This window comes from Zootermopsis nevadensis, unplaced genomic scaffold (assembly GCF_977971745.1).
Source record: "Zootermopsis nevadensis isolate Lab colony 2312 unplaced genomic scaffold, Znev_1.0 Znev_ptg000008l, whole genome shotgun sequence".
NCBI classification, from domain to species: Eukaryota; Metazoa; Arthropoda; class Insecta; order Blattodea; family Termopsidae; genus Zootermopsis; species Zootermopsis nevadensis.
The window spans coordinates 10687223-10714871 of NW_028259140.1; the positions used below are offsets into that span (position 1 = coordinate 10687223).

General features: G+C 38.1%; 2 protein-coding genes across 5 annotated transcripts in view; one reads left to right on the forward strand and one right to left on the reverse strand.

Moving 5' to 3' along the window:
* On the forward strand, positions 1 to 27594 carry LOC110834522 (uncharacterized). 2 transcript variants are annotated; one of them, XM_087345088.1, is made up of 4 exons: positions 1 to 65; positions 14132 to 14296; positions 21389 to 21569; positions 26573 to 27594. In XM_087345088.1, the coding sequence occupies exons 1-3, from the start codon at positions 18 to 20 to the stop codon at positions 21518 to 21520; spliced, it is 345 nt and encodes a 114-aa protein (XP_087201214.1). In that variant the 5' UTR covers positions 1 to 17; the 3' UTR covers positions 21521 to 21569; positions 26573 to 27594. The 2 variants fall into 2 exon arrangements, with proteins under 2 accessions (XP_087201214.1, XP_087201213.1); XM_087345087.1 differs by lacking the exon at positions 1 to 65 and adding an exon at positions 2107 to 2949.
* The window catches only part of LOC110834521 (uncharacterized), a 100834-nt gene continuing 78222 nt past the window's right edge, over positions 5038 to 27649 (reverse strand). The window contains exons 3-8 of one of the 3 annotated variants that reach the window (XM_087345085.1): positions 25332 to 25429; positions 23411 to 23515; positions 16689 to 16922; positions 15240 to 15332; positions 7834 to 8410; positions 5038 to 6087 (exon numbers count right to left, since the gene is read on the reverse strand). In XM_087345085.1, the coding sequence (XP_087201211.1) occupies positions 5468 to 6028 (561 nt within the window). In that variant the 5' untranslated portion in view covers positions 6029 to 6087; positions 7834 to 8410; positions 15240 to 15332; ... (1 more) ...; positions 23411 to 23515; positions 25332 to 25429 and the 3' untranslated portion in view covers positions 5038 to 5467. Of the gene's footprint in view, positions 6088 to 7833; positions 8438 to 15239; positions 15333 to 16688; positions 16923 to 23410; positions 23516 to 25331; positions 25430 to 27649 lie in introns of those variants that run through there. The other 2 variants (XM_087345086.1, XM_022073762.2) reach the window with 2 other exon arrangements.

Here is a 27649-nt window from a genome sequence, read left to right on the forward strand (position 1 = left end):
AATTTTCGAAATAGACCATGGACGGTCGGAAATTGCTGAAATTTTCTATGGACGTCGTGCCACAGGTAAGTAATAAGAATTCATACTCTTTCGTGTCACAACACTTATAATAAATCCTCAAGAAGGCATCAAAGTCGCGAGGTGGAAGAAACTCGAAATCGGCCACGATCAGCAACATCGACCATATCAACAAGGAGTTATGCACTCGATATATATTAAAATAAAATTTTAACATGTGTACTAATAACACTTAAGCCTAAGCAGACCACACATTCAATTCAACAACTACAATTGCGTAAAAACATGCATAAGTGACGTGAACCGATTGTGTTGCGAGGTCCAAAAGTAGGTAAATAATGAAGAATCTTTGAAGTATAAAGGTGTCGCAGTGACCCAAACACTAGATTGTTCTATAATTTAAGAACAGTGAAATATTCGAGTTTTCAATATCCCGCAATCGATAATAGAACACATACGATGCCTTAACATAGATAACTTGCACACGTCACTGCGCATCACCTTCTGCGCAGATGCCCCATTAACCTAACCTAACCTAACCTAACTCAACCCTACAGGGGTAATCTGCGTCAGCTGAACATAGCGTCCTAAGCACGAGTTTTCGAAATAGACCATGAACGGTCGGAAATTGCTGAAATTTTCTATGGACGTCGTGCCACACGTAAGTAATAAAAATTCATACTCTTTCGTGTCACAACACTTATAATAAATTCTCACGAAGGCACCAAAGTCGCGAGGTGAAAAAAAATCGAAATCGGCCACGATCAACAACATCGACCATATCAACAAGGAGTTATGCAATCGATACATATGAAAATAAAATTTTAACATGTGTACTAATAACACTTAAGCCTAAGCAGACTATACATTCAATTCAACAACTACAATTGCGTAAAAACATGCTTAAGTGACGTGAACCGATTGTGTTGCGAGGTCCAAAAGTACGTAACCAATGAAAAATCTTAGAAGTATAATGGTGTCGCAGTGACCCAAACACTAGATTGTTCTATAATTTAAGAACATTGAAATATTCGAGTTTTTAATATCCCGCAATCGATAATAGAACACATACGATGCCTTAACATAGAGAACTTGCACACGTCACTGCGCAGCACCTTCTGCGCAGATGCCCCATTAACCTAACCTAACCTAACTCAACCCTACAGGGGTAATCTGCGTCAGCTGAACATAGCGACCTAAGCACGAATTTTCGAAATAGACCATGGACGGTCGGAAATTGCTGAAATTTTGTATGGACGTCGTGCCACAGGTAAGTAATAAAAATTCATACTCTTTCGTGTCACAACATTTGTAATTAATTCACACGAAGGCATCAAAGTCGCGAGGTGGAAGAAACGCGAAATCTGGCACGATCACAAACATCCGACTTTATCAACAAGCAATTATGCACAAAGACGTTTGTTTATAATATCTAACAGGTGCCTATACGTGCGCAGATACGTCATAAGTCTAACAAATGCACAAAATGAGTGCAGAAAGATTTTTATGGCGAAGAAACAGATAGTGACTATGGTTATCTAAGCGCGTTATAGCCTCATACATAAGGATTCGCGCACAGAATTCACTATACGTATACATATGGGTTACAATTGAATCCTGAAACATTCGAGTGACGAAAATTAAGAAAAACAACAATTAAATATGCAATATCAATTGCAATGATCAAAAACAATTTCGAAAATTATGCAATTGTTCGTACGCATTGAAAGTAGCCTACAGATGGCAGCATGTGTAAAAAGACTTTCCGAATTAGACTGGTTATGGCGTATTGCTACAGTCAGGTAAATCAATAACCCTTCTACGTAGCGATTGGCCGATAGCAAAACTCACGAACTCTAGCGGAGAGAATCCTAAATCAAAAATTACGTGGTTCGATTTGATTGGTAAAGACCTGTCCATCAGCTTTTAAATACGTCAGATTGATGTCAGACCCAGAAGTGAAAGTCAGTCGTTATTGATTTCTGTCGAGAGGCAGTGCAGTCTCCGTGATTCAACGTTTGCCTTGGAATTTAGCTAAGAGTTATTCGCCTTCTTAATTTCAAAATTTCGGACGTCGGTACTCAAACAAATATGTTCAGCGGGAGAACTAGCAATATTTATTTCCTGCGGTACATATTAAACTACTGTGTGCTTCGTACAGAGAATACGAGAGGAAGTTCTCCTTCCAGTGACGTATGAAAGATGGAGACAAGTAGAAAATTACACCTACGGTCTGATGTACGTGTACGTGTGAATTGCCCATGTGTCATCAAGCTCTGTGTATTAACTTCCGACATTACACGTGTGCACAAAGAGGCGAGTGTCTCTTATGGTGACAGCCAAATACTAAATTCCAGATGTACCTGATTTACTGAAGGTGGACATGACTAAATGTGAACTGTGAGTGCACGTATATATACATATATATTTCTGACAAGCCGGATCTTTGTAATATCTCCATACATTCTAAAATAAAATTGTGACATATGTATTAATAATTCTCAAGCGTAAGCAGACCAGACATGCAATTCAACAACTACAATTGCGTAAAATCATCCACAAGTGACGTGAGCCTATAGTCTATCGAGGTCAGCAAGCAGGTAACCAATGTGAAATCTTTGAAGTGTAAAGCTATGGTAGTGACTCAAGCAACAAGTTTGTTCTAAAATGTGAGAACATTGAAATATTTGATTGTTTAATATCGTGCAATCGATACTAGAACTCATACGATGCCTTATCATAGACAATTTACATCACGTCACTGCGCATCTCCTTCTGCGCAAATACCCGATTAACCTAACCTAACTAACCGAAGGCAACCCAACAGCGGTATTCTGCGTCGGGTGAACATGGCGACCTGAACACGAATTTTCGAAATAGACCATGGACGGTCGAAAATTGCTGAAATTTTCTATAGACGTCGTGCCACACGTAAGTAATAAAAATTCATACTCTTTCGTGTCACAACATTTATAATAAATTCTCACGAAGGCATCAAAGTCGCGAGGTGGAAGAAACTCGAAATCGGCCACGATCAACAACATCGACCATATCAACAAGGAGTTATGCACTCGATATATATTAAAATAAAATTTCAACATGTGTACTAATAATACTTAAGCCTAAGCAGACTACACATTCAATTCAACAACTACAATTGCGTAAAAACATGGATAAGTGACGTGAACCGATTGTGTTGCGAGGTCCAAAAGTAGGTAACTAATGAAAAATCTTTGAAGTATAAAGGTGTCGCAGTGACCCAAACACTAGATTGTTCTATAATTTAAGAACATTGAAATATTCGAGTTTTTAATATCCCGCAATCGATAATAGAACACATACGATGCCTTAACATAGACAAATTGCACACGTCACTGCGCATCACCTTCTGCGCAGATGCCGCATTAACCTAACCTAACCTAACTCAACCCTACAGGGGTAATCTGCGTCAGCTGAACATAGCGACCTAAGCACGAATTTTCGAAATAGACCATGGATGGTCGGAAATTGCTGAAATTTTGTATGGACGTCGTGCCACATGGAAGTAATAAAAATTCATACTCTTTCGTGTCAGAACATTTGTAATTAATTCACACGAAGGCATCAAAGTCGCGAGGTGGAAGAAACGCGAAATCGGCCACGTTCACAAACATCCGACTTTATCAACAAACAATTATGCACAAAGGCGTTTGTTTATAATATCTAACAGGTGCCTATACGTGCGCAGATACGTCATAAGTCTAACAAATGCACAAAATGAGTGCAGAAATATTTTTATGGCGAAGAAACAGATAGTGACTATGGTTATCTAAGCGCGTTATAGCCTCATACATAATGATTCGCGCACAGAATTCACTATACGTATACAAAGGGGTTACAATTGAATCCTAAAACATTCAAGTGACGGAAATTAAGAAAAACAACAATTAAGAGTGGGGAAGGAAAAGAATTTGTTTTGCTGGTTTCATGAACTCGGGATGGCAGTCTGCGTTACAGCACTTTGGAAATTATTTGACCAACTTGTCGCCGAAGCACTTTTGAAATCTTCACCGTATTGAGTGAGCACGTTCATCAGAAGTCATAAGGAACAGAACTGGTCAAAACACATTACATAATCCACTATCACATCCCGGTCTCTGGCAGATTGAATACCATTGTAGAAATTGTAACACTTTCATTCATCCAACAAATGCCCATTTTGCATGTACTCAAAACACATTCGGTGCAAAGAAGCTTCTTTCATAACCAGATCAACTGGTTTCTTTAGTCCATATTGTTTCTTTCGCTCATGATGTCTTTATGTTTTCAACGAAAGAAACCTTACTCATCGCCCTGTTGATGGAGGCAGCAAGGTCATCAGAAACGTTTACCAGACTACAAGGCGAAACGACTCAGAAGATAGTCATCTTCGACATCAACACTGCACAGGAATTCGTACCGGAGACGCGAAACAATGCATTCCCGACATCTATCGGCAACGAAATAGAACTACTTGAACGAAGTACACGCTAATCGTGACAGATGACGGTAGCCGTCAAGAGCGTTGCTCATGGGAGGAAATTGAATTGTTTTTTTACGTTACAAACGTATTTCTACGTAGAGTTAAAAACGAAGATTGCATACGGTGTATTTCATAATATATATAAATCCCCATATACTAATCAGATTCCGACCGAATTCATCAAAGCAGGAGGCGAAAAGTTGTGTTGATACAAAATCTCATTCGCTCTATATGGAATACGAAGGAAATACCACAGCCGTGGAAGGAATCTATTATTGCACCAATTCATAAGATGGGCGATAAGACAAATTGTAATAATTATCGAGAAATCTCCCTCTTATAAACTGCCTACAAAATTTTATCCAACATTCTGCTGAATCCATATGACAATGAAATTATCGAGGAATATCAGTGTGGGTTCCATCATAACAGATCTACAACTGATAAAGTTTTCTACATTTTGCACAGATACTAGATAAACAGTGGGAGTACAATGTGACAGTCAATCAACTACTTATAAACTTCAAGTGAGCCTATTTATTCAGTTAAAAGAGAAGCACTTTAAAATACTTTGCTTGAATTTGGTGTACATAACAAGCTAATCGCGTTAATTAAAAACTCTTTAAATGAAACCTATAGCAAAATTCGTGTAAATAAACATTTGATACATCTCCTATTCAGAATGGCCTAAAACAGGGAGATGCTCTGTAGCTGCTGTTTTTCAATTTTGCCTTCAAATATGCCATCAGGAAAATCGGGGCAGTTTGGAATTGAATGGGAAACATCAACTTTTGGTTTATGCTGATGATATTAATCTGTTGGGCGATAATATAAATACTCTACAAGCACACAAAGAAACACTCTTAAGGGCTGGTATGAATGTTGGCCTAGAAATAAATGCAGAAAACACAAAGTATATGATTATGTCCTTATAAGGGCCCCTTGGGGTCAAGTATGTGGATCACCATACATGGGGAGGTTGGTGGACATGATGAGGAGGGATGCAGCTTGAACTCGATGGCCTCCCTCATCGTCGAGTCCATGTATCTGAATTTGGTGGGCAGCACTGAATGTGGTGGCCCAGGTTGAAGCTTTGTTCGTCAACAGCGGATCTATCTGGTTGATCCAGCTGGATGTGGAGCTCCAGTTGACTATGCAGTCTTTCTTGGTCACAAAGGGACCTGCCCCTTTGATCCAGTGTGGAGAGTACAGCCTGTTGGTTTGATGGATGTGGTGGAATTTGAAGTTGAGGTAGAGGTTAACATGGGTAGCTTTGTGATAAACCTTGCGACCCAGTGAGCCATCAGGTTTGTAGTATATGTCAATATAAAGGAAGGAAAGATGACCTTCCTTTTTGGTCTCTACATGGACACTATTTAGGTGGTCAAGGAACTCCAACAGCTTACCTGGACAGTAAGGCCAGATCACAAATGTGTCGTCTACATAGTGAAACCAGCAGAGGGGGCTATGGGTTGTACATTCCAGAGCTGTTTCTTCGAAGTACTCCATGAAGAAGTTGGAGAAAACAGGTGATAGTCGAGAGCCCACGGCCACACAGTCCGCCTAACCTAAAAAAAATGAAGAGGTTAGTACAAGCCTGAAGAGTATCAAGATGTTTCCATTGAAGTGCGAGCTCAGGAATCGCAGGGCTTCTCTGATAGGCACCACGGTTAAGAGTGAGACAAAACTGAAGCTGACAAAGATGTCCTCAGGACCAGCAAGGAATGACTTAACGGTGCTGATGAATTCCATGGAGTTCTTCACTTGACATAAAGAGTGCCCCACTCATAGAGCTGCCTAGCGACATACTGGTTTGTAGTCGGGTAGAAATTTACTAACGTTTCAGAGGCCCTTGCTGTGTCCATCATCAGGGTGATGAATTAAGTGTTGGTAAGCTTGTGCCAGACTACACAGTGCTACAACACTCATCAAATGTTGATAAACTATTATTTTGTACATAGAGTTTGGTGATGAATGACACAGTGGTAAATAAAAAAGTCTGGGAAAGTGGGATTTAATTTGCAAAACCCAATTAAGCCAGTTTTCACTAGTCATGGCTAGAATGTGGTGACTGACGCAAGTTTATGAATGGGAACATTTCCAGAAGGCTAGCATAAAAGCTTTGAAATATGTCTTCCCATGTAACAGCGCTTCTTTAAAAATCTTGTCCTTAATATTGCCAACGTTGAAGACCACCTCAATAAAAACAAGTAACTGGGAAACATCACAGACGTCAGTTGACTCATCTAGCTTCAGGTTAAAAAATTCACAAATTTCAAGATCTTGCCTCAGTTGTCGTTGATCGTCATCAGACATACATTTCACTCTTCTATCAACAACTATTAGATAACTGGACCTCCTTAATTACATTCAACATTTCAGTTTTATTTTTAAACTAAATAAATCATGTATCACATGCTGCAACTAAACATTCTTTAATCACTCAATCACTTTCAAAGGGCTTCTTCTTCTCAGCCAAGATTTATATGATGCAATGGTACCTACTTTGGCTTTATTAAAAAGCTTAGAAAATATTGCTTGATGCAATTGTTAATTACATTTCAAATCCTCAACTTTCTTTCTGGGTATTTCACTGTTGCCAGGATATTTACTTGTGTAGTCTTTATTCATGGTCATGGAAATGTCATTCAACATTACATTTCTTGCTAACAGCCACAACAGTATTGCATATTAAACACACACATTTGTTATAAACATTGACAAAGAAATACTCATTCTCTGCTAAAAAGCCTACAGTGGAAGAGGTAGGCCCCCATTTCTAAATTCCTAAAACACTAGAAGGTAAGGATTGTCTTCACCATCTATTGTGTTTCACATTGCACAGATTTTAAGTTGGGTGTGATCCTTTGCACAGTAAGACCAACTGTAAGACTGGCAATAAAAATATTTGAAAGAAACAGCAACTAGTGTCTGAACATCTACACGTCATTAACTGGTAAAAATCCCTGTAAATGTACACTGGCAAATATCAACACAGTTATTTTAATTCTGGCAAAGAACTGCCACTAACAATAACGATATATGATAGGGTCACTTGGGAATATGGAAGTGTCAGTAAATTTCTTTTCATAGTTTCACAAGGAAATGGGTGGAAATGCTTTGGCACTCTGTCACATTGTTGCCAGGGAAAGAGTTAAAAGATGTTTTCTTACTTCACATGTCTAAGCAGGCAACATAATATTGTGTCATGGGCAACATGATGCCGATGACAGATTCAGTTGGCATGAATCAGTTCTTTAACCTGTTGATATAATTTTTATTTATAAAATATAGCATCACTGCATAGCACCTACCTGTCTGATCATTCTGTGGCCTTATGAGGGTCACTGAACAAGTTTTGCCTATATTTTTTATCTCTGCCAAAAATAATCAGAAAGAGTTGAAATTTTGTGTGGAATAGCCACATCATTTATTTACAAGCACTACTTTTCTATGTAGTCTCCATCTTTTTCTATAGCTTTCCGTCATCTAGTAACAAGGGCCCGTATTGTTTGTTGATAGAAGTCCTCTGGGGTCTGTCGGAACCACATCTTCACCTCCTCGATAACCTCTTCATCATCCATAAACTTTCGTCCACGAATGGCACACTTCATTACACAAAACAGATGGATGTAGATGGGGCCAAATCCGGGTTGTATGGAGAATGGGGCAACACAGTCCAACGCTGTTTTGTGCTGGCTTCTGTTAGCAAATTTTTTGTGCAGTCCTGGGTTATCGTGTTTTTTCATCTTTCTAGCGATCTCAGACGTTACGCTCGGCACCCAACTATGCTTCTTTCGACAGTGCAGTCTCCGAAAACACTTTTCAGACGTTTACGAACATTCCTCACTGTTTTCCCTTCAAACTGCAGGGATAGTGCTCTGTAACAGACTTCACAAGCAGACACCATTAGGAACCTCATGCCATCTTGCGGAATTTGTTATAACTTCATTATCCAAGGCGGGAAAGTTCAAAATTGGCTCTTGGCTAACAGCTTTAAATTTATTTAATTGCCGAAGTACGTAACCTTCATTACTTACAAAATAATTTTCATACTGAAAATTTACAGCTTAAATTTAATTTTTACGTTTCAATCTGTTCTGTTTGATGTTGAGAGTCGCTAATAAGCACACCAGTTGAATTGGAACATGTTTAAAAGACCGGAAATGCATTCTTATTTTCACAATTGTCTTCGGAAAACAAGACAATGTCGTATGAAAGGAAACATTTATTAACTGATTGAATGTTGATGATTATTTGACAAATTAATTTAAAAAATAATTAAATAATTTCTCCTGAAAATATCATTTAGCAAATCAAAACTATGGAATTTCAAAGAAAATCATTTTCGATTGAAACAGAATAACAAGACTAGTAAGCATTTTTTAAAATTATTTGTGCTACAGCAGCGTTTATAAACCTATGGTAAGCGTATTACTGGTGGTACGCGAGCCAATGTTGAGTGGTATGCGAACTAAGTAAGAAAATCAAAAGATAATATTAACATAAATAAGTTTTCCCTGAGCGCATTTGATTATTGCTACATTTAATGTGTTAAATTAGAATTGGTACGCCAGCGAAAAAGGTTGAAAACCCCTATGCATTAATAATGCATAGAATCTCCACAAATCTTAGTTTTAAATTCATTTAATTTCTTGCGGTAAATGCAATCATCAATTCAGCATGAAGATTATAGTTGTGTACATCTGTATATAAAGTTATCTTATTTTGTCGATTGTGATGCAAACTGCAGTATCGATAACAACCTCGACTGCATTACATTCCAACTATCGGAATGTCACGTTTCTTCTTTTTACTATCGTGATGACCCGAACAATTCTTTCAGTGTTAATTCTTTGTTAACTGGCGGTGCTGTTGGATACCTATAAATACTAGAATTAGATAAATAAATTAATAAGAAAAACAACAAAAATTTCTCAAGGGTAGGAAAAGAAAAGATGGCTGAATTTAAACAAGAAACAAAAGAAATCAGCTTAATGGTGCAGGGAGTTTAAGCTACAGAATCACAATTTTGTATCATGTACGTGCATGGCGGCAGACAATACATTCCTGTCTGGGTTTGAGGAACGCCGTCCTCGTATGAGGATTTCAATTCCAAATTTAAATTGCTCCTGTGGTCCTGTGAGTTCAGTTGGGTTTATTCTTAATAACAGGGATTCTGTATTGTATCATTAGCTTTTATGAGATGAATATTTGTAACCTATAAACTGCTCTTTCCATGGGCAATTACAGGTTAAATTGTAGGTGCTGCTTTTGTATGTAACTGTCATCGCTAAAGGTCATTAAATTAATACTTCATATCTAAAAAGTATGTGAAAAGCTTAGGCTGTCTGAAATTATTTAATTTTCGGTCTATTTTAATACACTTGGCAGTAATTTCAATAAAACAAAAACCTTCTAACAAATATAAAACTGCCAGCGAAATTTAATAGGTAGATGTGTCATGAGTTTATTTAAAAATGTTATCTTAAGCAAGCTTAAGTGCGTTTGTGATTGAATTCTCTTTGACAGACTAGGTCCTGGATATAATTTTATCCTTGTTCCGGTCAACAAAGGCCATTTGGTTGGACAAGCCACTTCTCCACTACTTAAAGAATCCGTATTTTATGGGGAAACTCTCTTCACATTTAGGGTTTGAATGGAATTGGTTCTGAAAGATTAAGCCTCTGTTAACCTTTTTTGCTACTATTCTCATAAACGAGAGTTACAGACCGAGCCACAGTAGTATTATTATTTTATATACAATTTGTTTTCGTTATACGTGGTTAACTGGAACCGAGAAATCGCCACTTAAAGTGAATCCCCTTTAAGCGGACAATTTCAGCCCCTAGTCAGGGCTCAGTACATCCACGAGTACCGCGAACAGGTCTGTAACCGTAGAAGGTAGCATGTCGTCCACCACATGGTCTAGCAAGGAATTGTTTTCCATCAACTCATAATACGTCTCATATAACCATTCTGAAGTAATAATGGTACTAAAATAAACATTTTAACGTAAATTATTTTAACATATCACTACCTTAAGTTATAAATCGCTTTTATCTCCAAAACTATACCGTAATTGGTATGTGTTTTGAAGTAAACTGTCTATAGTTGTTTGGGTTAAAGATCTCATTTTTGCATTTCAAATTACTTTATAGCACGGTAACACATTTCTGTCTCAAGGGGGGAGTGGCAGATGGGTGTAACAGTTAGAAATCGTTTTGTGTTGAAAAATTCGTGGTTGTAGTCCCCGAAAGTTCAGGGAACTTTTACGTACAGCCTAATTACTCAATAATTTGTACCCGACGGACACGAACAACGGCGACCCTCGGAAAATAATCAGCTTTAGAGAGTTGTTGTATAAAGTATTGAATTACTTCAAGCACGAAGCAGATGCCATTTGTATGTAGTACATCCATAACATATTTCTGCGTCATCCGCTTTCTTTAATGTTGATGACTTTAGCACAGTATAACTGGTCAAAGTTGAGGATAATGGGCCTTTCTTGTGTTGAACAGTAATACAGTTTATTTGTGCTCCAACCCATTAAAGCAAGGTCATCATCTAAACCGAGTAATACAGCGTGACCAAAAATTAAAGTACATTTTAAAAAGCTTGTAACGTTTTATTCAAGTCACATATTGAAAAACGAATTCTTCCCCAAGAGTTGCCAACATTCAGGTCTTTGTTCATAGATGCTCGATTTATGGACCATTCTTCTTCGCCGAGAAAACATTAACAGGAATCTCGTATCTAGACATGCTGAAAACTGACCCTTACACACCAGCTACAACAGCGGGGTGATGAGGATTGGTTTTAATTTTCGTCTCATGCCCAGTTAAAGACAGGCAGAAACTATAAATGTATAAGTGAACATCTCTCCCATCTCGTGGCGAAAGTCTCAACTAATGCCCAGCTCCCAATTATGGCGCTAACATCTCCTCCCAAATCCTGTTACCTAACGGCAAAGGTCTGATGAACCCAGAAGTGAAAAAGTTAAAGCATACGTCATCTCGTGGCGAAAGTCTCAACTAATCTCTTGATGCATTTAATCGCGCCAGTACTTCCTGGCATATCCTGCTACCCGTGTACGAGTTTGAAAAATTTCGTTCCTATTGTACTGTTGCGACATCTTGTGGCAAATGTAGTAATGGCCTTCTTCATCTCCAGGTAAAGGACTGAAATAATTCAATTGCTGCAGTTTAAGGCCCAACATCATCTCGCATTTCCTATAACTTATAAAATTATAAATATAATTTATACACACCATGTGGCACAAACGAAGACCTAGCTCAGTCCATCGTCACGTGGTGGAGGCCACACTGTGTGGTTGGTAATCCTGTACGGTTCTCATGTCACTACTATCCACCCTGTGTCAGCCAACATGTATGGACGGACATTTGATGCCCTTCAGTAAATTATGTTTCGTAATCTTACCATTCCGGTTTTGTAAATTTATCATAGAAATTTAGTTTGCATAAATAAATATGCCAAACTCTTAGAATGACGTAACTAAGAAAAAAATTATAAGTACAGTAGTGTCCGATACTAGACGCCAGTTTTTGTAATGTTGAAAATGTTAATCAATTTTTTTAAACACATTTTTCTTTACTTTTTTGACAATTTGTTTTATTCAAAATACATGTTTCACGAAGAAAAAAGTTCAAATTTGTGAAAATTAATAAGATTTTTTTAAATTTCAAATTACACATTCCTCCCCTCGCCCCGAAATCCTTAGGTGTCCGGTATTATACGACCTTCCCCTATATGAAACGGTTAAATTTTTACAATACCTGGGAAATATTTTTACACCCTAGGGGCTAAATTAAAATAGATGCTTTTCTGATATTTTTCAGCAACACACCTTAAAGTATTTTTACTACGATGTGCTTTGATAGCATCGTTGTCGATGGTCACTATTGATATAGTTTGGGTTTGAATTGTGAGCTGTATTCTGTCACTTTTGATGGCCAGTGAATTTTACAAGTGTATTTACAGTACGCGACTGTAATCTTGAGACTTGCAAGGAATGCAGGAAGTCCGAAGCGTTAAAGGCAGACGCTAGCTTTCCTCCTTCCACCTTCATCCCACTTTCTCACCCCCGCAAGTCTCAAGATTACAGTCGCGAACTATAGTCATTTTAGGCCACGCTGATAAAAGACACTAGCGTGCTCCATTCACAGTTGTAGACATTTGTATTCAGGTAGCCTTTGCTCGCCCACTGTCACCATCTCTCTCGTTCTCCTTTAGTTATTCTCTTATGTACCGCCGTTCTGTTTCGTTCCTTGTCCTAATTCTCTAATTTTATTCTCTCACTCTTGTAGTTTTTACTTAAGTTTCCGTACGAGATGATCAGAATTTTCCCGGCTCTTTGACGACCAGTTTTATTCTGATGCGGCAGCGCAGACCGACAGGCTGTTGTTTCATCTCCTTATTCGACGTAGGTTTTTCTTTCCTTCCTCTTTGTTTCGTTGTTTTATTTTTATTGCAGAATTTTATTTATGATGAATACCGTAACCGACTTGGACAAAGTCCAGTTTTTTAGTTTCTTAAATAATCCTGTATGGTGTATGCTAAAAGAATGTACAGCTGTGTTGCGTAGATGGCATATTTTCATCTGTAATTCTTTGGTCTGGTATTCTCATTAAATTTATATGTAAATATTACACGATTTTTACGATAACTGGCTTCATTATGTAACAAAAACAAATATATCAACGGTGAAAGTTTAAAATATTTTTCCACATGATAAGTCGTCGTTGAGCGTCTACCCCACAAATCACCGAAAAAGTCGTGAAAGATCAAAACATTTGTAAGTCTACTGTTGCAAGTGAACTTAGAAGCGTCTGGTTTTCTTATCTATTAATTTACACAACAAGAAATTCAGACTATGAATTAACCGAGATAAAACTGCTGGCCAATGTTTCATAGTTGCGTATCTGAAATTACGAAGTGTAGTAGTTGAGTTTGTAACAGAATTAATACACAAAATATTATGAATGAATTTGGTTCAGAGAAACCGTGGGTCGTTTATTACCATAACATGGCCCGTTTTCAGATTGCGGATGCAAAGAAAGAAAGTTAATATATTGAATAACTAATCGTGTGTAGCAGATTAATTCTGTTTCTCAAGAACAGTAAAATACATTGAGTGTATTCTCAAGAAAAACTCTGCTCCATGTTGCTAGGTAGTAGATCGTGTAAAGAAAATTCCACAGTCAAAATTTAAGTTACATATATTTTAGTTTGGTTTATATTTTTACTTCAATTTCTTTAATTTCTTGACAGGTGTAAGTGGAATCAATTTAGGTGACTCGACTATAGATCTGTAAATCAATAAATCATTAAGTCTTCGACGTTTCAGGAATTCTATATAGGTTTCGCCAGTGCCATGTTTGTTGGGAAATTTGGTTTCTGATCTAGAGAGTCTTACACTGCTCTTATAAACGCTATTTGATCTGAAGTTACACAACCTCCAAAAAGTCAACTTAATTGTTCTCGTGTGCTTTGTAACGTATGAACCATTTAAAAGAGTAAGTTTTTACAGGAGCATTTCTGTGAATTTGAAGTCATTATCGACATTCTTAATTTTGGTTCACTCATTTGCAGGACTTGATGGCTAAGAGTGCCGGAGATGTGGTCCCCGATATTCGTGGAAAATCTCTCTCGCTGGAATTTTTTGTACGGAGACAGTTGTCTTACGAGTTTGACAGCTTCCCCCTGCCAGGTACCAAGATGGACAGACGCAGAGGCTGCAGATCAGCGGGCATAACAGTTAAGTTGCCGAAAATTAGGAGTAAGTAATAATAAATGCAAGATCTCTGAGCTATATTTCGATTTGGAATCAGGTCCTTGAGAGCATAATTTCTCCTCGTTTGTTTCGTACGTTACCACCCGAGCCTGGGAAGCGTTAATATTCTTCGGAGTTATGAAGTCCTCTTGGGCTACCAGTCGCGTCAATTCGGAACAGAATTCCAACAATTCAGAGTTTCTGTCTGAAACGTTGGAATTCTGTTCTGAATTCACGCGACTGGTAGCCCGAGAGGATTTTGTCACTATTCGTCGCCGTGAACGCTTCAAGTTATAAACCATATTAATAACTACCGGATGCTAGAAACCATTCACTGGCCTCTGGTCTGTCGACTATGGTTTCTTTATCGGAATATGACAGAGCCTTTCCAAAACTATAAAATATATGAACAAGTCGGAATTCTCATCACACACTTTAATATTTTCCACAGTGACCGATACTCACTCGCGAGAGATTCCAACGCATCGCTTCGATATTGCTTAGTCCTGTTCTTCAGAGGATATGTTGCCTGACTCTGGATCCGGCCGAACTGGAATCTTATAACGGGTACCATCTTTCCATTTAAATGTCGTTTCATACGGCTTTTCAGGGGAATTACATTCTGAATACTAGCGGATAAGGTGATCCGCTCATAGCCAATGGACGATGCTTAAGAAAAAATGCTGGCTGGTCACTTCCTTAAAGCATATGACATATGACAAATGGTACGCCAGCTATCTCATCAGATAAGATACCGCATGAAGACACTGTGACGTACACACCAAGTGTCCGTGGGTCTTGAAGACAAATGCGATGTCCTCATCTAAGGGACCCTGTTTCGGTGGGGGGCGGCGTGATAAATTCCACCCCAGCGTTCGCTCTTCAAACTGATCCCTTGGCCACTTCTACGGATTTCGCAACACTTACATCAGCTTAGATGATTTGCCGGCTACTGGCCGCAGAATCCTCGCTCTTGGAGTAGGTACGTCTGACACCAGGCCCGGGGCGAAGGGTTTCCCTCTGCAGGCAGGGGTGCAAACGATTCCGATTAGTTGGTTTAAATCTTGTCTGTCGTAGCTTGGGGGAAACTTCTGATGGCATAGTCAGATTTCGCCTATCGTTAGTCACTATTTCGCCCGACCTGTACGATCTCTGTACAATCCTGCTATTTTTCCGGCGCCATGCATCAGCTATAATCCCGATGTAAACAGCAAATATTCTTGGGTTTTGGCAATACTACTGATTTGAAATTTAATTTAAGACGTCTGGGTTGTTTAATCGTTCCCAAAGTACACTGAAATTCCACACACGTTAATTGACAATTGCTTGTTAACCTCGGAAATAGATTTATAGTGTCAACATCTTTAAGTGTCAAATCTAATATACCTAACCGAGCCAAGCTACCTTTTCTAATCATATCTAATCTGGGATACTGGGAACGACCCGTTCTTCAAGTGCCTGAGCACTGCGGGTCCCAACTTTCCGTTGGCTTGATCTATAGACATTTTGGTAGGACTCCTTGGACGAGGAATCGGCCCGTCGCGAGGCCTCGACCTGTACACAGGACAGCACAACACAGACATCCATGGCTTGAGTGGAATTCGAACCCACGGTCCCAGCGACCAATCGGCACAAGGCCAACGCCTCAGACTGCGCGGCCAAAGCGGACCCCGACGTAGTCTAACCTAACCCAAACAAACCTTACCGAACCCAATCTAAACCCTCTACCTAACATGAACAAAAAGAGGGTTAATAAAAGACTCTCAGGTTACGAGCAGTGTCAGGTGGCTGTACGGTGAATAAACCATATCTTCTGCCAAAGTTTCGAGAGAAATCTCTGTCTTCATCCTCAGAGCTGCCTCGTAACAAATCTGGTCCTTTGTAGCGTATTACCATCGGCCCCAACACAAAGTAAATGAGCATAAGATAGCATCATAGTACAGCAATCATAATCGAAATTACGAAAACATAAAAGATAACAAACATAAATTGATCTCTCATTGAAACAGCGCTCAGTTTTCTTCGTAACGAAAGCAATTCCGAAATTAATAAAGATCAAAATCAACCAAAACATAAACATACAGGAGGTTACAAATGGACAGTTTTCACGTTCATAGCGAAAGACGACAGTAACTAAAGTCTTTATACCGCGTATAAAAACGACATTTAGAACTAAATAATACAATATGATAACCTAAACAACAAAGAAGCGAAACTTTATCGTGGAGTTCGCAAACAATCTTGCCATTGTCACTAACGGCCAGGCCGTAACCGGACTTAGCACGTTAAAGCTATTAAACCAGAAGACGTGCACCATGTCGACAACATTGTTCAAAATTAACACGCAACTCACAAAAAAAAACCCTCTGTACTCACCAGGACGACAGCGAAAGCCGAACGCAACAATGTAAAGTAAAGCAGTCCCGCTACACGCCACACAGACCGCTTGGGGGGAGAGACGGTATAGCTCCTACTCATTCTTGACCTCAGCACTAGATGGGGTTGAGTGGTCAGCGTCACGCCCCGGCCTAGCTTTACCCCCGGGAAAAGACCCCGGTACCCATTGTAGAGGTGGCTGTGTGGGCCCCAGAGCCGGTCTGGACGCAGAGGCTTAAAAACACAAGAATGAGATACACGTATTTGTAACCAAGCGATTGAAAATTCTTGTCCTTTCAAATAAGCTGAATTGCAGAGTGTGTTTGTCAGACATGTTGAAGCAAGTACCTTGGGACTTCTGGACTGGATGGGTAGAAGGCAGATACGAAAAATGAGTTTCTCAGCTCTGTTTTCAGTCCTTCTAAGATAATAAATTCATTGGTCTTCATTAACAACAAAGGTTATTTTAATGTACTGTTATTACCATTGTGTACCGGTTTTTTTTATAAAACTGAGTCCATAGACGGACTGACAACTAAAGGACGAAAGAAGGAAGGCAGCTGGGCATGACAATAGGGCAGATAGACCAGGCAACATTACAGAATAGAAGAATGCTTAAGAGGAAAGAATTTGCAATATGCCGATTTGTAGGAAACGTATATGATTCTTGGTATAGACTTTTTATACAGTCTAAGATACGACACAGTCTGACACAATATGGTGTTTCATGCTGGGAATAACACGTCTTATTACGGCGGCTAATTACTAATTATATTATCTATATTGACGTAAAGGAAACAACAATTCAAGGCATTCGGTTCCCTTAAGATTCCATAATAATAATAATGTTCTTCATTCATCTTTATGTTTTGAAACAAATTCACGGTAACTTCAAGCTACTCTGGCATAATTTTTTATAGATTTTAATTTAATTTGCAACACACGCTTTGTCTTAATTATTTGAATTATCGTCACTGAAATTTTGGTGCAATAATATGCAGAAATGCATATTTGCTCCAGGCAATTGCTGGCAGAGTAGTTTTAAACAGGCCACGACTGCGTTCTCATGTCTCAGTTTATGCGTCTGTCAAGACACGAGGGTTTCGACTTACAATCATAAGCCGAATAAGGTCTGAGGCTGAGTTTCTACTCACTATGAGGGATCGGCTGCTAAATTGTGCCTCTCGAGAGTGAAGGATGATTCGACTCTTCTCACTTTCACATACTGTCTTCATAGACACTCGATAGGGCGGAATCCCATTCTAATGACGAGATCTGATGTTGGCTAATCTAGCGAAAGTCCACAAAATCTTTCCTAGAATGAATTATTCATGTTTGTATGCACTTGTTCTTCGAAAACTAACAGACTATGAGACACTTAACCCTCCTAGATCCAAAGGCCATTTTTACTGTTCTGGTCTTAAATAACCAGGCCAATTTTCTCGTATTTACAGCTTAAAATGCAAAAATTCACGAAAAAAATAATTTTACACATATACACATGAAAAGAATCACACTTATATACGAAATACTGAATATTTAAAAAATCTTATAAATTCTAATGTTATACTTAACTTACAAAAAAATTTAAAAAAATTAACAAATAATATTAAACGTGGTAACGTTTGCGTGGTTATATAATATTCTTCTTTTTTGGCTAGGAGCATTTGGAATTCAGAATTTTTAAAAGACACGTGTAGAAATGTGGTGTATTCCCGAATGGGTTAAACATTTCCATTCTTGTTCAATTTTAGAAACCTGTGGCAGTGTCACAGCTCGCCAATGGAGTATGACATGCTTTTAGATAGTATCTCAGGTCCCTTCTAATTGCTAGCGATGTTTCGAAAGAATAATTTCTGACGTAGGTCTACTCTAGTGAAAGAGATAAGTTTGCGATGTATTCCGAGCGCTTATGCCTAAATGGCGTATAGTAGGACAACTTTGCTTATTATTGATTCTTAATCGTTAGACTTCTTTTCACAGAATTTGCATTATAATTCTAAACAATCTTAAGACATTACAGATTTGCTTATATATGTATATTGTAGAGCATGTCCTACTGTGACGTCACCCAAGTTCTTGAATAACCCCTTCCCCCCCGTGGCGTGATTCAATACCGTCTAGCTTTCCCGAAGTGTGGAGGCTGCTGGAAAATTCCACCAGCCTGCGTCACTAGGACATCTAGGTTCTGGCTGATTGTGGAAGTCTCTTAGCTTCGAGAACTAACGCAAGACCATTTTGTACCAGAAACTTTTGTGCAGAACAGTGACTGTCAAATTCAAGCGATTCGTGTGCTGGCTGGAGAAAGAATTTTGCGAGACTAAAGGAGTGAGCATTTCTCGACGACTGTGGAAGAGACGGAGAGTGGTTGAGTGACAATCAGTAAATTGGCAGCGCCTTGTTCACCCTAGTCATCCACAATGAAGACTGTGTGTTGTTAACCGACAGTTTACCAATTAAATAAAATAATTAATTGGAATAATTTGTGGAATAAGTCCATCTGTTATTTCAAAGAATAGACTTTGTAATATCGCATTACGTTACAATATACGTTTTAGTATTTACATAAGACAGAGATATAATCTTACTTATGACCTTAAAACGGCTCGATTACGCCGAAACATGGAGCCGCGTGCAATTTAAATAATAATATAAGATTACCAGATGTCACGAGTAGTTATCCAGATTTTAAACCTTTACTTCAAATAGTATAGGCCATATCTCAAAATGGCGATACAATGATTTTAACTGCACATTAGACACTGGGCATTTGCTAGTGTCTAGATTTGTTACGAATGCATTTCATTTGACTGCAGCTCAACCCCTTACTTCTCTTGTAGCTCTCTTTCTCCCAAGTTATCCCCCATCTCTCTTCTTCATCTATTCCCTTTGACACATTTTCCCTTTCTTCTACTTTTATCCGAGACTGACCTAAGAACATTTTCATTAGACGAAAACGACATAGTACGAGGGTCTCCTCAACTGCCTCTCTTGTGTTCCTCGTTCAAAGCGACAGGGAATGCCACGGACGAATAGAAGGAAAACCTAACAAAAGAAATAGTCAGCAGATGAGAATGACATTTTTGTCATTTGTGTTTTTTTACATGCGGTTTCCGTCTGTTCTAGTCCTGTATACGTCCCTCATGCTTTGAGTATGCGTTTATATACTCCAGTCATTACTAACTTCAGACTACGTTTTTCTTACTTATCACTAAGTGTTTTTGGCGTACAGAGCCCTGGGACACAATATCTTATTTTTTGTTTACTTTCTCTTGCTTTCTTTTAATGTTAACTTGCATTATTATCAGCAGAAATCGATGTGCAGAAAGTTCTAGACATTCGCTCTTGACGCAAAAACTCATTGCAACAATTCTATCGAAGAAAATATTAATATTTGTTGCTTTGCGTGAAGAGCGACTATGTACAACGCTATATCACAGGACTCTACTCATGAAACGATGGTGATGAATCACGAGAGACGCCCGTCACCGACGACAATTTGTTCACGACTGAACGCGACAGACGCCAAACGCCGTTTGCAGGTTTATCAACTTACCGCAACGCCACTGTTTCGTCTACAGCGTGGTCGATCCTATTTGAATCATTAAACCGAGTCATAGATTAATCCAAACATAAATCTATAGCGGGACTACTCAACCTGCATGACCGGGGGTCATTCTTCCTACGGGTGTACTTAACCACCATAACAAGGTTTGACATTAAACCAAGAATGGCTTGAGGCCGATCACGTCAGTGCAACAGGGACGTACGTAATATAACATAAAAAAATAAAAGAACACCTTTGAAACCTCTGTGTACTCGAATGAGTATACCCTTCTAATGTTGTTCAATTTTAAACTGTAAAATAAGCCAATTTAACTCTGCACAATTGAAACACTCACTGATTTTCTCCAGCTAGTGTGTAATTTTTTTTTATTTGTTTCAAATATCAACAAACAATCTAATAAATTCTCGTTCCATTGAATGAAATGATTTAAACGTTTGACAGTCGTTATTTAATTCTGGAGTTGGCCGCCTTTTCTAAATACGTATTAACCCTGTATTATCACCTCATCGCCCACTTCTTAAATACTTCGTTCACCACAAAAGAAAAATGTCGTCCAGTCTAATGACGTCTCGAATATTGAAGTTTTATTAAAGTATCATCACAGGTAAATCTCTGCGTATAAGCGCCTCTAGTGTCCATAACTGATAAAATAACCGAGGTGATCCCTCAACAAGTGGGGAATTACAAAGTAAAGACTGCATTAATCGAAAAAATACAGCCAGTCCTACCAGAAATGAGTTATCGATCAAGAATCGATAAATCTAAAATAATTTTGGGATAACATTATTAGTTTATCTAGAAGGGCTTCCAGTGAACGTTTTAGCTGATACCCAAACAAGGTACATTAATTGTCTTATGGTAGAAACACGTACTTTTAGTGCTATCCGAGATCATGTCCTTCATAACCAGAATTTTTATATAGACCTAAGAAGATTTTATGTATTGCAGACTGCTGAGGACTTCACCACTGTTCATGATCAGTGGCGTTGGAGGAGAAAATAGTCCGGTAAAGTAAAAGGAGGTTCTAAAACCCGATGTATTGCATTAGAAAATTCGTTGTCCTAAGACAGTGACGTGTCCTAAGTAAGATAAGTCACTACGTCTTTGTGCAGCAAATGCCACTGTTTTGCAGGTGTCTGCGCCCTTCCACCACTTGCAGGCGTCGGACTGCAACCAACTCCACAGTAAGCACCAGTATACGTATTTCTGGTTCATCAGCTCCACCAGATTTGGAATCGGGCGTCGGACTTTCAGTAAAAACTGACGATGTGTCGAAATGTTTCACAGGACCTCGGACTTGTACGAAATTTGCGGTACGATGAATTTTTTTAGCTATCTTATTTAGTGACTAATAAAGTACATATAAATATAACAAATATAGGCTTAAGTACTCTTAAATGTAACAGGGAAGACTGGGGATATTCAGCCTACATTTGAAATAATAGATGTCAACACAGAAAGAATACAGGAATAAATGACAACTGTAGGTAATGCGAAAAGAAGTTCTTATCATGAATATAAAAGAGAAATTTTGCTTTCAGATATCTGCTATATAAAAATTGAATAGATTTTTAAATGAACAGAAATGTAAAACAAAAATAATTTTTTTCCCTTGATATAATTACGCTCCAGGAAATTTCCAGTTTTCTTATCGTTTAGTGTAAGAATAAATTACTTTTATGAACGGACCAAGTGGTTGAAGAATAAGCTAACAATAAAAGAATTAAAATGTCCTGTAGAAGGCCCTCCTCTACCCTTCACCTTAATCAAATACGACAGCTAAACGACAGGGTTTTATAAATTAAGCAAACATATTTTTTTACAAAAATTATTAAAACCATCTAACGAAGGAGAGAAAAAAGCTTTTATTTTACTTTCATATTTGAGATAGTCTGTTACGTAGTAAATGTTAAACTTTTAATAGCTTGTGTATAGTCCTTCCTTTGTCCACCCACCTGAAAGTATTTACCACAAACCAAACGTGGATAGCGACCCAGGGTTTGAGAACCACTCCTCTAACGAACACACACACATTTGGCTCAAGAGTCACGCGAATATAAGAGATAAAATATAATTTAGGCCTTCAATTATTTGAGTACTAAATGTCGCATATAAACTAAAATATATTTATAAAATTTATTTTAGTACCTCTTAGTTTATTTTTTGACAAAAATCCATATAAATAAGAGAGTAATGTGTATGGTCTTGTCTTTCGTTACGCCAAGTATATCATATTCTCATGTTTCCATAAATGGAGTTATGGCGACCAAATAGCAGATTAACACAGCTTCAACGGTGTTGAGGAAATTCTAGTGCATATTCGGTCCTACAGGAACAAGAGTTCTGAGTAATTTAATTTTTATTACAAACGTTTTCTGATAACAAACAAAGTAATTTCATGTTAAGGGTTTTTAACACATCAATTTCCTTCTCTTGTCGACTCTAGCTCTATGGGGTGTGATAATAACGAGCCTCAAGTTGAGTGTGACAGGATATAGCATGTTAAAATTGTTATATAGTTGGAGTCTTGTCTTAACTCGGGCCAGAGGGGGAGCGAGCATTGTAATTTATCAACTTATGTCACCTTTGTGGAACCGTAATTGACAAAAACGCACCGCACAGTTCTGTCCCTGGCCACCGTGGCTCTGCAAGCGCAGGTAGTCTGCCAGGCATCTGACGTGACGTACCCTACCCTAACACAACAGACTCTTTCCTTCATGGGAACAGAAAGGAATTTTTCACTCAGATAATAAAGATAAATTAAAAGGGGAATAAAAAGAGTATAGAGAAGGGGAAAAGATGAAGAGATAGGACAAAGGAGGAAGACACTTGTTCACGGAGACATGGTTTCCAACCTATGGGGCACGTCGTAAATGATACACTAGTTTAAAATGTAGATTGATACGATAAAGAATGAGCATTGGAAAGGTTTGTCGCTTTGAAGAGGGCATTGAATAGCATCTAGAGACTTTGATAAACTGCAGCCACAGAATCACTGCGAAATTGTTATATAAAGTTAAATAATATGCCACATCTTCATATTACCAGTAGCATTTTACATCTCAAAATGACGTCAGATTTGATGGCTAAAGTTATAAAGTGACATTGCAGAGCTTAGTCCTACATGTACCTAATTGTATTATAAACCACTTACTCAAAACGAACACGTAATGGAGGGAGATATCGTGTTTGTCTGTCCGTCCAGAAGTATAATCTTCTCTGAAATCACCTGACGGCTTCCTAACCATGATGATGATAACTGAAAAAATTAACAAATAAATCAAGAAAAGGAAGATTTGGACATGGTAAATGATTAAAGCAGAATATACGAGGCTGAAAGCAAACGTGTCTCTCGTGTGATTAGTTCTGCAAAATGAGTTTAAGTCTACAGTGATGTATTCGCTATAAATGAATGTAGGACGAGTGTGCCGGAAAACGTGTTACGGAAGAACGTATTAGTCATAAATATTATTCACAGACCTACTTACCTTGCCTGTATATTTTATTGAATGATGGAAATGATTCGTCAGTAGATACTGAACATGATGCTTCAAATAACGTTACTGTAACTGGACGTGTCGGGCCCTTTGTAAGGAGATGATACCTTTAAAAATATCTTTTACATTGGGGGGAAGGGGATTTTAAGCTTATTATAGACCACTCGGGCGCGACTTTCGGTTATATTATTATTATTATTATTATATTATTATTCAGTGTTCTGTCTTACGACGGTCCATTGCTCTGCCCAAAAACAGCTCTCCAGTTTTCCTTATTCTCAGCTTCTCGTTTTAATTCCAGAACTTCATCTTCTTTCCTTGTTTAAATGACAAAAAATAATAGACTCTATTTGGTGAAGAATAGATATACAAAGTATGGAATTCTTCATTTTGTAATTTTCCGTTACCCTCTTTTCCCTTTCTCAGGACAAAATAATCCACCCTTCACCCTGTTCTCAAAAACATTGCTGAAAACAAAACAATCATTTTCCCACGACTCTCACGATCTTTCGCATTCAACAAGACACTGATTAACAAATTCAAATTATATTTTACTTATTCCTAATATCTGTGACTATCCTTGTGTTTATCATTTCATTGCTTCGTCCACCCGCCATGTTGTATTTAATTATTGTATTTAATTACGAAGTACGAGTTTAACATGGCCTCGAATAGGAAAAAAGTCCATAACCTATCTTGAAAATTAGTAAATCTGTACAAAATTTGAAACTTATCACGCGCAGAGGCACACATAAGGTACGTAGTAGTAAGACGATTTCAATACTCCGTAGTTTCTGTAGATTACCATCGTCGTCTACGTAATCCAGAACTTCTGAATCAACAGAGCTAATTTAAAGCTGCATTAGCTACAGTGCCCCATATCCAACGCTGTTTCTGGCCCACGTTTCCAGTAGTGATTTCGGAAATATCTCTCTTCATTGCACATTTTTCGAATCAGAAATTGTGGTATCGTATATGGAAGGGACATCGTTTCGTTACCAAATTTCTATAAATAAAACGTAAATTCGTTACACTTAAATTTGAACAATTTCACAGTTATTTCAAAGTATTTCGATATCACCAAATATCTATCTCACTCCATGTTAAAAGGTAACTCTCCAAATACGTCTGACCGATCCGTGTTCTCTTAGAAACAAATCCTGAAATTGTGCTATGATGAATTTATATCCATTTAAAGGTTCCTCGACTTCAAGACTCATTACCGTGCCATTTAAAGGTTACAATCTAACAACGTTTACAAAATACTATAACCCACATTTTGTAGTTTGTACATTTAATCACATCACTCTTATAAATAAAAAAATCCTTTTCTGTTTTTACATTCTGTCATATAACGTAGGCCATAGCTAAGGCGGTTAGACTCAGACTTCTCATCGCGAAGACGCAGGTGGATAAAGTGACACTGGGATAGGATTTTTCCGGGTCTTTTGGTTTTTCCGTGTGAATATAGTTCTAATGTAATTATAATGTGGGCATGGACAAAGGGATCGTTAGAGGTCCAATTTCACACACACGCAGTCTCACCATAACACAACAAAAATTGTATAACTTACTTACGTTTCTTCTGAGAGTGTAAGATGGTACTGGAAGCAATTCCTAGTTTGCAGAAGCAATATCTTGCTTTTCACAAAATCAGATCAGTACGCTCCGAAACACTGTAAAAAGGTTTCGATTTTCTGAATTAGGATACCATCATAATGTGAAAGCCTGCTTTTGTGGACAATCGTTAATGACAGTTTCTTAAAGCACATAAAAAGACAAATATTTATTGGTAGAGAATTGACACGTGTTTAGCTACAGATGTAAATATTTCGAGAAAAGATGTAAGTTTGCGAATGAAACAGCTAATTACGACCAATTAGACATAGAAAGGATAATATTTGCAATGAATTGTACAGGTAATTTACCTAATCTCCTTCCACTTTCATCCATTCATCCACCATTTCTGGTTGACGATATAAAGAGAGTCCTGTTTCAAAACCTCGTTAACAAATGAACGTACGCTTGCGTGATGAAGGCTTTGTGGCCTTAGTTACTTACCCCATGGAGCCGAGTCCTTCCTGAGAGTCGCTTAGCCACTCAAGAATTTCCCAACATTTTATGTAACCCCAAGGTTCATTATCGTCACAAGACCCCGCCACTGCTCCCTATCCCCAGCCAGATGAATCCACTCCAAACCACCCCATCCTATTTATCTAAAATTCATTTTAATATTATCCGTCCACCTACGTCTGTTTTTTTCGGTTCATGAGAAATGTTACAATAAAATTGTAAAAAGTAAGGTAAAGTAAAGTACGCCATGTGAACGTTTGGGGGGGAGATACAACCTGTATTTTGTCTTGTATTCAAAGCCAGTATCTCTCTCGGAAGAGAGAATAATCCATAGTGGAGTTAATCTTTGGATTAATGAGAGTGGCTTTGAGATCCGCAATAAGAGACCATGTTTTACACCCATATAAAGCGATTTGTGTAATTTGTATAATTTTATACGTTTTAGATTGCATAAGACGACATTATAAACATACCACAGTTCATTCTCTACTGAAGAAAAGATTTAAGTTTTAAAAAAACGAAATTTGAGTACGTATTTTAAATCAAAAAGACAGAACGTCAGAACATAATATTTTGAATTATTGACCGTGACGAATAAGAGATATTTACACACCTCTTAAACTCTACACCGAAAATTAGACTGTAGCAAAAGAGCAGAAAATATTACCTTTTAATATATTTATATACCTCATAAGACATCAACGATTCAATTTCAAAAAATAATGTCCTTTCTCTCCATTTAATAGCAGAAATACGAAGATCAAGAACAGTTGAACATCTGAAGATAGTGTAAACTATAACGTTTGCTGAATGATTCATTCATTCATTCATTCAATGGAAATTAAGAATTAGCAACTGCCAGCAAGATGGCGCTGTGCGTGTTCTCGTTGGAGAGGAAGCGAAGACAGACCAGTAGGCCGTGAAACAAGACAGCAAACGCCAGTGCACTTAAGTGAGTGAGAAGGAAGTGTATACATTTAAAAAAAATAAAACAAAAGAACAAATAATAAAAATAATAAAGACAGCCGCATGAAGAGGTGTGGTGTGATATGATTGGTGGGCCGGGATGCAAACATTTAACCAATCGGTGACTCCGTATTTCGGTAATGGGGAGGAGTCACCAAGCGAGGTCTTATTAAGTGTCCTTTATTGAGAACTGCATTGTAGTTTGTACTCAGTACCAGCCGGGTAACGCCCAAACCATAATATTTTAGCTTCAGGGGCGCCTTCCGTCCTTTAACCTTGACGTGCGTTGAGGTTTCTCCACATTACGTAAACACGCACGCCTAAACTTTGTTCAGCCGAATTCTGATTCTGCCACATCCCACCTTGCTTGCAGAATAGTCGATTTCACTTTGCAAATTCATGTCATTTCCACATTTCAGTTACATAATGAGTCCTCACAGCCAGTCCGTTATGTTGGTGTGCATGCTGGCAAATACAAGGTATAAATATAGAACGTTGTCCAATACCACGACCTTCATACCATGTTAATAAAAAGTTAATTTGTAAGGAAGGTGTTGAAGCTTTCACGGTAAGAATGTGAAGAAATTATTTCATTATCGAATCTTGCTTACGTAGAAGACGATATTTAATTGCATTTACAACAAATTTTACACCACATATTAAAATCGGCATCTTCCTACAACAATAAAGGTCTATTTATATAGGAACGTAAAGATAACGACACGAGTCCTTGCCGATTTTTCAGAAAACATTATTCAACGTTTCTCAATGGAACTGTTTAGGAAAAATATCGTTGGAGACGTAAGTTGGGCGAGACTCGTTCGTGGAGCGGACGAGCTCGGAGTCAATATAAACAG